General features: G+C 41.1%; 1 protein-coding gene across 2 annotated transcripts in view; it reads left to right on the top strand.

The window, feature by feature from the left end:
• Positions 1 to 14,078, top strand: part of LOC117229429 (cell adhesion molecule Dscam2) — a 353,961-nt gene that overhangs the window by 240,173 nt on the left and 99,710 nt on the right. For both annotated transcript variants that reach the window (XM_033485864.2, XM_033485865.2), the window contains exons 9-10: positions 1,968 to 2,078; positions 3,668 to 3,826. In XM_033485864.2, the coding sequence (XP_033341755.2) occupies positions 1,968 to 2,078; positions 3,668 to 3,826 (270 nt within the window). The remainder of the gene's footprint in view (positions 1 to 1,967; positions 2,079 to 3,667; positions 3,827 to 14,078) is intronic.

Below are 14,078 nucleotides of genomic sequence, written 5' to 3'. Positions count from 1 at the left end.
GTCCCCGCCGCCGAGTCGACGAACTTCCCGCAATTGTTACGCGGCCCGCGAAGAATTGTGGCGATGATGCCTCCTCAGGATGCTCAGAGAGTCCCTGCCTGAATATTGGCGAAGTTAGTTGCAGATATACGATGCCCGGTCGATGAGCTTCTTGTCCTTCGGGCTCCCGAAAATTCGGGTTTTCGTGGATTTTGATTTTATTATCGAACGGCGAGCTTCGGTCCATTGGGAACCCAGGTGGAAGCATTGTTGGTTAACTATGTAGTCTCTGAAAATTCGTTGAAATTTCCACATGTTTTGATAAGGTCTATAGGGGATGTAATTAAAAATTGGTGTTCGCACTAGAACTATCGAATCAGTCACAGCGATTTGTTCTATGATCTTTTTTACAATTGCAGATATTATAGAAATGTTGCTGCAAAAGGTCTTAGAAATCGTACGAGATTTAAATAAATCCAATATTTTAATTTTTATAAAACAGTTTCCGTTGTTGTAACAATCTAATTTTGCATTATACAAGGTGAGGCTGATATATCAAGATGAGTTATGCGATTCCCGGACAATTGTTTGATACCAAAGTTGCATTGTTTCAAAAAAAAGGCAAATGATGGAGTCTTTTCTATTTAATAATTTTCCGAAGAACGTATAATTGAAAGGTTATTTGAGCTGTAAACTTGTATAATGCGAGAAAAAGATATTAACAAAGGATACTGTCATTTAAAAAGGTAGTTACGCGACAAGTGGTAATATTCGAAAATGGTCGGACAAGTGAAAATATTCGAGAACAGTCGGACATGTGGAAATAATCGAGAACAGTCGAACAAGTGAAAAAACATTCCATACTGGCCAGACGAAGGGGCGAAATTTCGTTAATTTTGATGGTTTATTTAGCGGAAACAGAAACAAATTTCTACGAAAAAATATTGCTCTACATAGGTTTTACTCGCGGAAGTGCAATATTGTGCATATTGTTCGCAAACAATAACGTGGCCCGAAAGATGTATCGTTTTGTATGAACAAAACGCACCTAATTCTCCGTTTTTCCACGGGAAATTGGTTTCGGGGAAGCCCGTATGAATGAGAAGCCGTGTAAAAAGGGTGCAGTGTACACGTGAACATGGAAAAATGAAAGAGAATGGTTCCAGATATGAAAACTCGATACGAACAATAAGCTGTTACCGAACGAAACACGACGATTGGTTTAATGAAATATTTTCCAATTTTCAATTCGCATCGTCGCGTCCGCGTTGTTTCAAGTTCGCGCGAAAAGGGAAACGCAGCCGCGCCGAAGACAGAGGCGACGATCGGACCAAAAAAATTGCTGCTAAAACTTGAATACGAACGATTCCTCCCGTCGGTTTTGGAAAATGTAATACACGAGATGTCACGGTTGAGAATTAATGATCATCCGTGCAATTAAAATCACTGAACTTCGAATTCATTTTATAATTATACAAAATAATTATAGAGACAGCCTGGATTTATCTCAGCCGCAGGATTACCTCGTTATTCCGCTTCGCTGTTCGGCTCTCGTTTTTCAATGGAAAATGTTCTAGCACCGGTTAATTCCGGAAATGTCAATGTCTATTTTCAAGTTAAGCGTGTTTTAGTCGCCGCGCTAAGTAAGCGAGATCGATAAATACGTATCCGGTACTCTCAAGAAGCATCGGTCCGGTGTAAATGGATTCGAATGAAATTAGAAATGCTTTCATCCAGCGCGGTTCGGCGCCGTAAACTTCAGTATAAACTCTCAAAGCATCAGCCAGGTGGTTCTTATTTTCCCGGGGAGCGGCAAATTGGAGCGAAGAGAAGATAAAAGGCAGTCTTCGTCCCCGTTCCTTCGCAGCTACCGAATCGATTCCACCTGGCCAGCACATAAAAATACGGGAACAAGTTAACTTTCCGCCCCGGGGCCGGCCGGGAATTATTTGAAATACATGTTGGTATTATTTGCTTGTCAATCGCAGGCCCACCATACGTCAGACCCATGTCCACGGTTTCGGCGGTCGCTTGGAAACAGTTTCACATCAAATGCCCAGTCGCTGGATATCCCATCGAATCGATAATTTGGGAGAAAGGTGAGTAAACGTGCTTTAGTTTCATCAAGCGTGTTGCCATTGCTTCGGAGTCCCGTTTCAGTGATCCCGTCAAATCATTCGAGGAACATGTGCGATCCCTCCAATCGGCAATTATTACAATACGTCGAACCCAAGCGCAGCCGAAAATTCCCTCAACACCTCGACATTTTGTACCCACTCATTTCTACGTTCGTTTCTACAGTCATTCGACCGCTCTTTAAATAAACGTTATATTCTTTTCCGGTTGATCGCGAATGATTGACAATTTAGCATGGACGATAAAATACTAAAGAAATTCAAATAAAGTGTCGGATGTCATCTTTATTGATTTGTATAATAAATTGTTTTGTACATCTCTTTGTACCTGTAAATCTCGATATTTTATTAGTTTTAGTTTTCGTTCACTTTTCTCAGTTTAAAAATTTACTTGCAATCGGAAATTTCACACATACAATGAAAAGTTTACGCGCTGTTATTATTTCAAATTGTATTCATCACAATACGGTCATAAATAGCAAAAACATTTAAACAATTTAAAAATATTAGAGTATTATTACTAATTAAAATGATTATGAAGAAAAATGTGTCTATGTAGTTCCGGTATGTTGCAATTAATTAGAGAGAGAAGAGAATTATTATATTATATTATTCTATAAAATTTTATATATATAATAAATTATTAATTATATTATTATTACAGTATTATTGTTAACTCATTGAGATGATTATGAATAGAAATAAATCTCTACATACATAGTCCTCGTATCTTGCAACCAATGAAGAGAATTTAATGCAGAGAAACAGTGCAAACAAACATCTTCACATACAGGGTGTCCCAAAAATGTCTCGCAATCCAGAAATGGCGGGTTCCTGAGGTCATTCGAAGCAACTTCTTCCTTCACAAAAATTTTCTCCGAGGCACCGTTAACAAGTTATTAACGAAAAACAGTGACCAATAAGAATCGAGTACGGCTGACGCGAGGCGGCCCACCCAACCAGCGCACGAAGCCCAGTTCCGCTCATTGACTCGGTCGCCTCGCGCCAGCTGAGCTCGCCTCTCATTGGTCACTGTTTTTCGTTAATAACTCGTTAATGGTGCCTCGGAGAAAATTTTTCTAAAGGAAAAAGTTGCTTCAAATGACCCGAGGAACTCGTCACTTTCGGATTGCGAGACATTTTTGGGACACCCTGTATAAACGATTCTAATACTAGAAAAATCTTTACTTTCAATGCAGAACAACGCTACGCGAGCACATAAATAACAAAAATAATGCTAGGATACTGTTATCCCTACATTTCAACACCACGTACTAAAGTATTTCATCTCGCGCAAGATTTGAAAAATCGTATTTCAGCTTTTTGGACTTTTTGGACCATTGTGCGTCGGTTATGGCGACTAGCTTCGTTCCCGGCTATGGAAATTAACGCGGCGGCCGTATTAACGTTCGCTCGACGTCGCGAAAATTAGGAACGGGAAGCGGTTGTTCCGCTCGTGCGCCGGAACGGTCCTTATTTTCCCTGCAATTTAGATCGATCGGCGCCGCGCCGTGCGTTCCCATATACTAAAGCATTATTGTCGTTGTTGTCAGACGGAGTGAGGCTGCCCACCAACATGAGACAGAGAGTGGCGAACGGCAGTCTGTCCATCGATAACGTGCAATCGGACGCGGATCAGGGCACGTACACCTGCACCGCCAGGGACAAGCATAACATCGCCTCCCAACGGTCGGTCGAAGTGCGGGTCCTAGGTGAGTGGCCAGAGAAGACAAATATTTTCCGATACAGGTATTTTGCAGGCTTTGCGGGCCAGGCCGAACAAATTTCTCGAGTCCGCCCGGAGACTCTCTGTCGCTCACGTATGACACTAACCTTGGATATACTTGTTTGCCTCTCTATGCTCGGCAAATTGTGCCCGGAAAGTTTCGAAACCGTCTCGACGACGATCCAGCACCCGTCGGGTCTTACGATCGCTGTCGTTACCGCTCTCGAACGTACTGTCTCATCCACGGCTGATCGAAGGTGTCCGCCGTTACCTAATCCTTCTGTTGCCAGTGACTGGAGCCTCGCGTCAGCTGTTTCAGCGTTTTCTGCTTTGTTACACGATTTGGCCCGACGCTTGGTCTACGTTGCCGTTAACTCGAGATTCGTCCTCAATTAGCGTCACGTGCCGAACCGAAAGCTCGAGCACTGCGGTCGAGAACCATTTTAACAAAAGAGCATCGATCACCTGCGAATCTTGAACGCACTCGACAGATTACATTGATTCGTTTCGTTGTTTGCGGTGCTCCGAGTAGAGCACAGTAATGTCTGTCTAACTGACGCTCAGATTCTCCACGAAAATGGACAATTTGGGAAGAGGAGCGATTCGTTTTTATAGTTACGAATTATCGAGAACTATAGAAACGAGCTGCAAGGCTCGAATAATCGTATCTTCTGTTCCCGAATTGTCCATTTTTGTGCGCAATCTGAGCGTCAGTTAGGGAGACATTATTGTCCTATTTTTGTACAGTCTCGATTAGTCTCAATTTTAAGGAGGATATTCGGGAGTTGATCTCCGTTGCATACTTTGCATGCTTGTAAATTGTTTCTAGTTTGTCGTATGGGAAACCATTTGGAAACACAGTTGTTTTTAATAGTCACTGATCGTGGAAGTCGATTGCGAATTTGACGAGTTTGCGACAAAAATCGTAAGGTTAAATACGAAACTGCGATGTCATTAGATCAATTTGTCAGCATTGTTACACTGTTTCCGATTTATTCGAATTATTAGCACTAGATTCACGGAGCACTGAAAACAGCTGTTTTATATTAATTTATAGAAATAACAGTAAGACATTTGTTCTGATTTTGTACAAGTGTTATCGTAATATTTATTGCAGATAACATATATGTTGCATTAATATAATAATAAATTAAAAATTACCCGTTATTTCGACGGGCTCCGTAAACCTAATGTTAAATAAAAAAACACAGTAGAACCTCGATTAATCGTACTGGATTTTCCCCGATCTTTACTATTTAGATTGTTGATTATTTCAAATAATAACGAAACCATAGAAACTATTTAAAAAAACCTTGATTAACCCCTTAACTTGTACGCTCGAGTTAATTCGAGCGCGCTAAACAGGCGAAACTGTGCACACTCGAGAAAACTCGAGCGGCGTTGTATTTTATGCTGCTATAATTTTTCACACTCGAATATAATCGAGAATTGAAAATAACAATGTGAAAGCAAAGAAGAATTTATTAATTTATCATTTACATGGGATTGTAAGCTATAACACTTATTTATTCAAGAATAAAATATAGCCTTTTTCCATGGAACAAAAGCGCAGTATATCAAAATTCTCCACCAAAAAATTGATTCTTTTTGGCCGATTTAAAAAAAAAAGAACTGCGCGTTAAAGTGTTAAACCTCGACCTATCATCTTGCGCTATCGTCTTAATAATTCGTCGAAAATAAAAAGAAATCACCTATCTCGAATTCGGATGATCGATGCTCCACTGTTCGTATTTACCTTCGATTTGTCGCGAACGAGAAGGGACGTTTTTACGTTCCATAAAAGTCCGCAATCCACTTACGAGACTCGACAGTGTTCGACCTTTCAGAGAACAGACCCGGACAAAAGATTAATTCGAGATCCTAAAGTTGAATACGGCAGCCTTGAAAGCGCGAAAGTAATTGAACAGGCCGATGCGTGAACAATTCCAGTCACCTGCAACAGAATTCAGCCCGGGCCCACGGTACGTTTGCCGAGCGCATCGCGGAAACTTTCCAGACACAGTCTGCAAGAATGATTCGAACCAGCGGAGAGATCAGAGAATAGTCTCGAAGCAGCGCGCCGTGCGTGATCGAGAGATCGAAGAACGCTCGACGAGACGACGCGCTGACGTGCGCGATGTCAGCGAACGAGCGAACCCTCGGTCGTGACAGGTCCCACCCTCTTCTCTTATCCGTGTCTCCCGCTCCCCTAAACCCGAGGTTATATCGTGTATTTAATAACGACTCGTGTGTGCACAATGTCCCGGCGTGTTCGACGCGTGCCGCTAAATTTACCTTCACGCAGAATGTTTCAGCATTAGGTTTACGGAGCGGCGAGCTCCGTGTGCATTGCGCTTGTTTGCCGCGCGGCCAAGAACAGCAAACATGAAATCGCTGGTCGCCGCTCGAGCACGCGGAATATGCCCGCGAACCGCGAGCAACAAGCGTTCGTCGCCCGAAAACTGACGTCACTGGAAACTTCGTCACATTCCGATCGTTGCAGGTTTCACACGAGAAATCATCTTCTGGAGGATACTCTTCTTTGCGTGTTTAAAAGTGAATCTTTTCGCAGATCGAAAATCGAATCGATCCTTTCAACTTCGCGCGCAAAAAATGCACACGAAAGTGATCCGTTTGCGCGTCGTATTGATCTTATGCAATGAGAAGGAATCCTTTCGTATATCGTGTTTATCTTGTGCATATGAAATTAATCGTTTTTTTCTTCGCGTCATACTCATTCGTTTGCGAATTGAATTAACCCTTTTGCCGAACTTATTCTCCGTTTTTCAAATGAAATTATTTGTAATGAAATTCGTCTAAGCTAGAAAAACGTTCTATGAATACTTCTTGAAGATATAAATATAAGATATAATTATATCTTAATAATATAATATAATAATATAATATAAGATATAATTATATCTTAATAATATAATATAATAATACAATATAAGATATAATTATATCTTAATAATATAATATAATAATATAATATAAGATATAATTATAAATAATTATAAAACAAGTTCGTATTTTTATAAATCGAATAAAAGATGACCTATTTCGTTCTGTGAACGGATTCATTTTATTTGCAAAGAATGAATTTAATTCGCTTTTAAAACCGTGAATAGAATCTGCAAGAGATTTTTTTAAAATTTTATTCGCAAGAAAATTCTTTTGCTTCAAAGAGTGAATACGATCTACGTAGAAGAGTTAATTTCGAATGGAAAAAGAAATGGAATGTAACGTAACAATTAATTTCGAGTGCGAAAGAAAGATAAATATAGTCCGCGAAAGGATGAATTTTTCGAGTCGAGTAAGGTGAATATGATCGGCAAATAGATCAATTTTCAGTGTAAAACCTGTATCGAAAATTCTGTTGCCGCTCTTGTATTTCGACGCTTCAACACGCTCAGGTTTATCGATCATAGTGGAACGCTGGAAGTTGCAGTTCTTGAAATGTCCGATGCTAACCGGCTTTTACCGTTCGAGCGGCGAGAATTTAATTTTACATTCAATATCCGTAGTGGTGCACCAATTTTAGAATATTCGCACTACGTAACGTTTCATGAGAATTAATGAGAAAATCAGTTCGAATATATTTGCAAATATTACGGCGAAAGTGTGACAGCATCCTTTTCACGAACGGACCAAATGAAATCAAATGATACGAAGCTTTTAATCAATTCTACGCTGCACGATTTTATCAAACAGTTTCGGGTGAATCTGCGAGTGTGTGGCAGCCACCTCTGATTTAAATGACCTTGAATTTATGTTCATCGTGGTCGTCGCTTTTTAGTAACTTTTTCTTCGCGACGCTATCTTTTAATAGACGCTAGATATAACAGACTTTAATTAATAATAGACTTTAGATTAATAATAGACTTTAACCCTAGAAAGATAACCATATGACAACGTACGTAAAAGATAACCATACGCTTCAGAGGCGCATGCTTTTCTAAGGCGTCAATTTTATACTAACAATGGATATTTATTTAAGTTAATCTAGTCATTTTAAAGGTTTGGCATTATTGTAAAAATAAAATGCATTTATATTATATTTTTTTATATTTTAAGTAATTTTAAACTTAAATCACTAGACCTCTATGAAACATTAACAAAAATCAACAGTCTTCGCAGGCGCCTCTGCGACGTAGGTTATCTTTCTCGGGTTAAATATCTTTCTTAGACGCTATCTTTCAATATTTCAGATATTCGCAAACAAAATTCAAGAGATATCGTGATCGAGCAGATCGTGAATTCAATGCGATGCGAATTTAAAAATGTCACATTGTTGCCATTTCGTTCGGTTAGGTTTGAGATAGGTCAGGCTTAGGTCTGCTTTATTATTCGAGTTATCAGTCTCGATTCGTGTTTCAAAAAATGAAGGCATACGCAAAGGTTAATCGAAAACGTAAATTAAATAAACGTAAATTCTCGTCTTACGGTCGCCACAGACCAGCGCGTACAATAGTTCGCGAAAACAAACATGAGCGTGTTGGACGTCGCGGTCGTTTCGTTTGATCGCGACTCCGGTTGATAGCAACTCCGGTAACATAAAGGAACAAGTAAGCGGGTTGCAAAAGAATGTTGGAACTTCGCGAAGTGGTCCGACGCCGCGGGAACATCAGTTTTAATCGACGAAGCAGCGCGAGTAATCCAAACCGCCGATTCTCGTGCAGAGAAAGCGCGACAGAACTTCGGTAAATTCGAGAAGTTACCGGGAATGGCCACAAAGGATCCTGCAGCGGATTATCCAGTGGCGTAGGAATAGTCAAATCGAGGAAACGCCAGCAGAAAGTACAAACAACCGGTGAAACCCGATGGCGAATGGTTCTACGTAAAAAAAAAAAAGAAAAGAGTACTGTGAAAAGCGTGGAACACAGCTTCTTTTTTTTACAGATCTCCGTTTCGGAGATAATCGAGCTCGGAATTTCAGGAATATGTTTCTGCAAAAAAGTTTCGGAAACTTTTATTAACACTCTGTTCAGAAAATATTTTCATAAATGGCTCGTGGAGAATGGTTGTTGTTAGACTGCGAATCTTTGTGCACTTATGGCGTGTGCAGATTTTTCAAATGGAACAGAACGTACGACGTAACAAGGTCTAATGGAATTTTCATTTTCGTTCATTCCATTTTCCTCTTCTTTTCATTTTTGTAAAATCGTGTATGAAAATTTGAATTTCGATGAAGATACCAGTTTATTTATTTTAGACAGTTTTTTTGTCAATGATGTCTGCAGCAGCCGTAACTTTATAATTGAAAAATATTTTAAACAGCGTGAAACTTAAGTTAACTTAACTTAAACTTGTTTAAACAGTGAAACATTTTTTGAACATTCGTTCACAGTTTTTGAGAAATTTCAAAAAAATTACTCTCGATCGAGCGTACCGATTTGCGTATCTCCAATAAATGAAAACGATCAAAATTACGATTCAGACAGGATCGAACATATTTTCAGAAAATATTTTACCCTTAACTTTTAAAAGTTTTACTTTTACCCCAGCCCTGCTTGCAACACAAGTGCATCCAAAAGTCGCTGCATTTCATTTCTGCGTAAAAATTAATATCGTATTCACAATTTATAAACAACATATTTGAACGACTACACAAATTCGGATGTTCTTAATTAAGGTCCAAACGATCATTTACCTCCGCGTCCCTAAAAATACCGATTAAAATATTCTCACATAAAAAAACCAGTACATATTCCGATCTCCGAACTCGGTCGCCCCGAAACGAAGCATCGAAAGAGCTCGCCCGCAGTCTTCGACCCGCCAATCGTGCAGAAAGGTCGAGGAAGCCTCGCGTTCCGGGCGAGACTCGCGGGAGCCAATTTTCTTCGTCTCTGTGCGGCGAAACGGGTTTCGCGGCCGGCACAGAAAGTCGACAAGGGTGTGGGTGGCTGGAAGGTTCGACTGGAGAAAATGGCGACAGTCGTCGATCGGAAACGATCGGAAATCCCCGCGAAGCTAATTAATCCTCGAACGAACCGGCCCGGGGGGTGCCGGGGGTGTCAGGGTGGGGAGGGGACAATTATTCAATCTCGTCGTTTCTATTTACTCGCGCGGCGACGTGACCGCGTTCGAGCGTTAATTACCGTGAACGAGGCCGGCATCCGTCTTATTCCTACACCGCTGGATTCGCTTTGCGTGCCGTCGAACAAAGCAGGAGACAATCAAAGGGACCGGTGCTCGCGGTGCACACGGTGCACACACACGCGCGCGCGCGCGCGCAAATAGAGTGTCTCTATTTCTCCCATCCTCTCTGTCTGTGTCTCACTCTCTTTCTCTCTCTTACTCTCTTTCTGTCTCTCTCTCTCTCTCTTTCTCTTTATTCGTTGAAAATGCAAGAATTCGCGCAGCAGTCACGCTCCCGCGTCTCTCTGGATATCATCGAAAAGTTTCGAAACGAACACGGAAACCGGGCTTCTTATCCGGCCGAACCTTATTGCGCGCGATAGGTTACAGTGCTACGAGTGTGTACATACATACGTGTAAGCTACCAGTGTGTACGTGCGAGTGTATGCGTCTCTTCTGTATTTCTCGTACTATCTTTCTCCCTTCTCTCGACTCTCTTTTTTTCTCCCTCTAACTCTTTCTCTTTCTCTCTCTCTCTCCTTTTCTCTCTCTCTCTCTAATTCTCTCTCTCTCTCTCTCTCTCTCTCTCTCTCTCTCTCTCTCTCTCTCTCTCTGACTCGAACTCTGTCTCTGCCTCTCGTTCCACATCTCTGTCTATCTTTCTGTCTATGTGCGTCACCGGATATCCGTGCGTTTGACAACACTCGCGAACGAACCCACGCACCAGAGCACAGCAATTCACTGCATCGCTCAAGCATCCGTCCTTGCACGCGCTCGCCTAAACTGCTCTGTATATTGTATTCCATGCGTGTGTACTCTTGTACAGAAAAATTCGTATCGCGGCGAGGTCACGGCCCCGTCAGCGAGCTACGGGGGCCCAATACACGTGCACACGGGACGAGGCACGCGGGGGTCCGCTTAATCGCGACTACCCTTGTGCCGGATCGAGTCAAAGAGTATCATCTTGATGGCACGATATGAAACGCGTCGTCTCTCGGCCTCCTCCATATTTATTGGATGTTTATTCGTCGATTGCGTCCTCGTCGAATCGCGACGTCTGTGCTCGAGCTTCGTCAATATTTGCGATGATGTTATGAAAACTTATACGGGATCTCGGACCTTTCTTTTTTTCAAGGCGACCTCTTGATTTTCGGACTCGAGTCGATTACTTTCGTCGAACATCGCGAGACGCAGCTTTCAATCGCTTCTGTTTCGCGCTATTTTTACCAGACGGTTTAAGGGACGTCTCTTTGAATCATTCTTAGGAAAAATTATTTTCTAGCTTTTGTGTTTTATGTGCAATCGCTTCTCGATTATTGCTGTGGCGATCACTGGACTGCGGACTTTGGGCGGTTTTGGGAAAGATGACTGAAGGAAATTGTGAAGAATTTGAGAATATTTTTTCTGTCTTTTTTCTGTTCAAAGTCGCGTTAACATCTCGGAACGTGAGCGACTGTCGATCGGTTTTTTAGACGATATTTGTACATTGTGTACAACTTATTGAAATCGTTAATAGGGGAAAGACATTTTCATCCGACTTACGTTTCTTACAATCACAAAACGTTTTTTTAGATAATATTCATTTTGCATAAAAGTCTGCAATACAGTGATCGAAAAATTAATTCGGTAAATTGTATAATAGAAAATATCGGTAAAAATAGCGTTAAATGCTGTGGCGGTATTTCGTCAATCCTTTGATATCTGACAAAAGATTCTACTTAACCGGTTAGCCATTTTTGACGAATATACTCGCCAAAAATAGCTATGATATTCTTGATTAAATTACATATTCTATAAAAACGTATTTGAACAAAATACGAAGATAATCAGACATGTACAATATAATTACGTTAACTTAACTACAGCGTAATTACAGTGACTTGCATTACAGTGTAATTACAGCAACTTACATTACAGTGTAATTACGGCAACTTACGTTACAGTGTAATTACAGTAACTTAACGTTTTCAAAGAAATTGCGACCGTTAACTGATTAAATGATAAAATCATTTCGGACAAATTGAAGCAGGACGATATCGGGCTCCAAATTTGTATTTGAAAGTAAAATATTATTTAAATTAGATCGTGTTTTCGAATTAATGGCACGCGTTGACAAAATTGCATTACAAAATTTGAAGTATTACCGGTGAGGCGTTACAATCAATTCCACAGCTGCGCGTCACGCGGATATGTATATTAAGCATCCTGGTGTGTGACTACGCGTCTGATCATTCCGCCGAACATAATGAAGCTATTTTCAATTTGAATCCGTGTTACATCACAATCGTACTAGAGGTTCATGTACAATCATAATGAGAAACGAACGTGTATTCGATACATATTATCGTCTGTTCATTCGATTCGGTCGGATAACAAAGATTATTTAAATAACGGCGAGAAAAAATTTACGTTCACACGCGTCTGCTCGGGAAACTCCGTTCTACTTTCAACACATTTCTCGACTATCGTTTGTTTGTCGTTCAAACAAAAGACGACGCGCAGTTTCTCTAAAAGGAAAATTTCCTGAAAGTTATTTCCAACGTGCCAACGCTATTCGCTTCCGTTAACCCCTTGCTGTATCATTTCCCCTTACAATTACAATTACGATTAGACGCGTTCGTGCGACGGCGATACATTTTTTTAATTACTTCAGAATGTATTCAATTATCACAGTTTTCCATATTCATGTTCCGTTTCCATTCCGCGAGCAAATTCTGCGTTCGATCGACGTGGAAAATCTTTCCAAAAATGTCCAATTCATTCAATTAACTCTCGTCGTGTAATTGCTTGGTAATAAATTAATTGCAATACGCAATTAATAGAAGTTCATTTGTTTCAATATTGCGAACGTTTCCATGATAAACAAAGTACTATCCGTTGCTAAAATATGTGTCTATATTTACTCGACTGCTTAATCCTTTGCCGCATTTAAGAGAGACCATTGCTAAGATAGGATAACCGCGTTCTCGTAAATGGACATTTCAATTTACACCGAGTCGAAGTGGAATCGAACGATATTTCATCCGATTCGTAATAAATTTTTGCACACGAAACGATCTACTCGCGACGACGGCCGCTGTTCGAACCGCGAAACGCTGTACAAATCTCCGATACGTCGATTCGATTAAAACAAGAGCGTTTTGCAGCTTTGGCTCTGGCAAAGGGTTAACATCGACGACGAGAGAACAGAATTTTATTCCCGCTCGAACGAACGGTAGTAACGTGTTCGTGCTTAACAAGTTGCCTATCAGAAATCTCCGTCTCCGAGATAGAGAGGGACTCGTCAAAGTACAGCAAGCGGTTAACGAACGGTAATTGCATTAAAATGCGCATAATACGCGTACAATGTGAAATATTTTCGACGGAACGTTTAACGATCTGTCACACGGTCGAGCTTATGATGCACTTCGGTACGCATCGCGGCACAGAGGAGACACAGAGTTCGAACGATGGCACTCAGAAGACGAGTCATCTCCAAGTTAAAGCACCGGCACTCGGCGACCGAGTGGTTCGACAGAATTCTAAAGACGGGGGACCCCCGTGCTCGAGGCCTTGTGCACGCACTTGTACATAAACACGCTGTTGTCGAAGCATCGATATTCTATTACGTGACACAGTCGCCGTTTCTTTCCGCGCTGTGTGCACTTCACTCGACGCTCTGTTCTCGCCGCGGCAGAAACGCGCGCGTTCCTAGCGTCCCGATTTTATCGACGATCCGGCCAATCGAAGGGGCAGAAAACGAACGTCGAGCGTTTCCGGCGCTGCACGCGACGCGATCCGCCCGAATTATGCTCGCTTCGCGCCAGTCTTATCAGTGCGACAACGATCGATCGTCCTCCCTTTTCTTTCTTCTCGCGATCGAATTTAACGATGCTGCGAGTCGATCGATTGCTTGAATTTCGACCCCGGTGCATCGTTTGGGTAATTCAATTAACCCTTTATAGCTCGGTGTAATTTTGGAAGACTAATTTGGTACTAATTATCGATGCTTTTTTTAATGTCGTTTAATTTGTGGACTCGTTCTGTTTTTTCTCCTTCGCAATCAATTTATGCATTTTATTGTGCATAATCGGCAGATTTGATGCATTTATGACGGAAATGTGGGCAATTCATTTAACCCTTTATAGCTCGGTGTAATTTTGGAAAACTAATTTGAT

The sequence above is a fragment of the Megalopta genalis genome, chromosome 3, assembly GCF_051020955.1.
Source record: "Megalopta genalis isolate 19385.01 chromosome 3, iyMegGena1_principal, whole genome shotgun sequence".
Classification (NCBI taxonomy): domain Eukaryota; kingdom Metazoa; phylum Arthropoda; class Insecta; order Hymenoptera; family Halictidae; genus Megalopta; species Megalopta genalis.
Note: the sequence above shows the minus strand (reverse complement) of the source record. Positions and strands in the feature narration are given on the sequence as shown.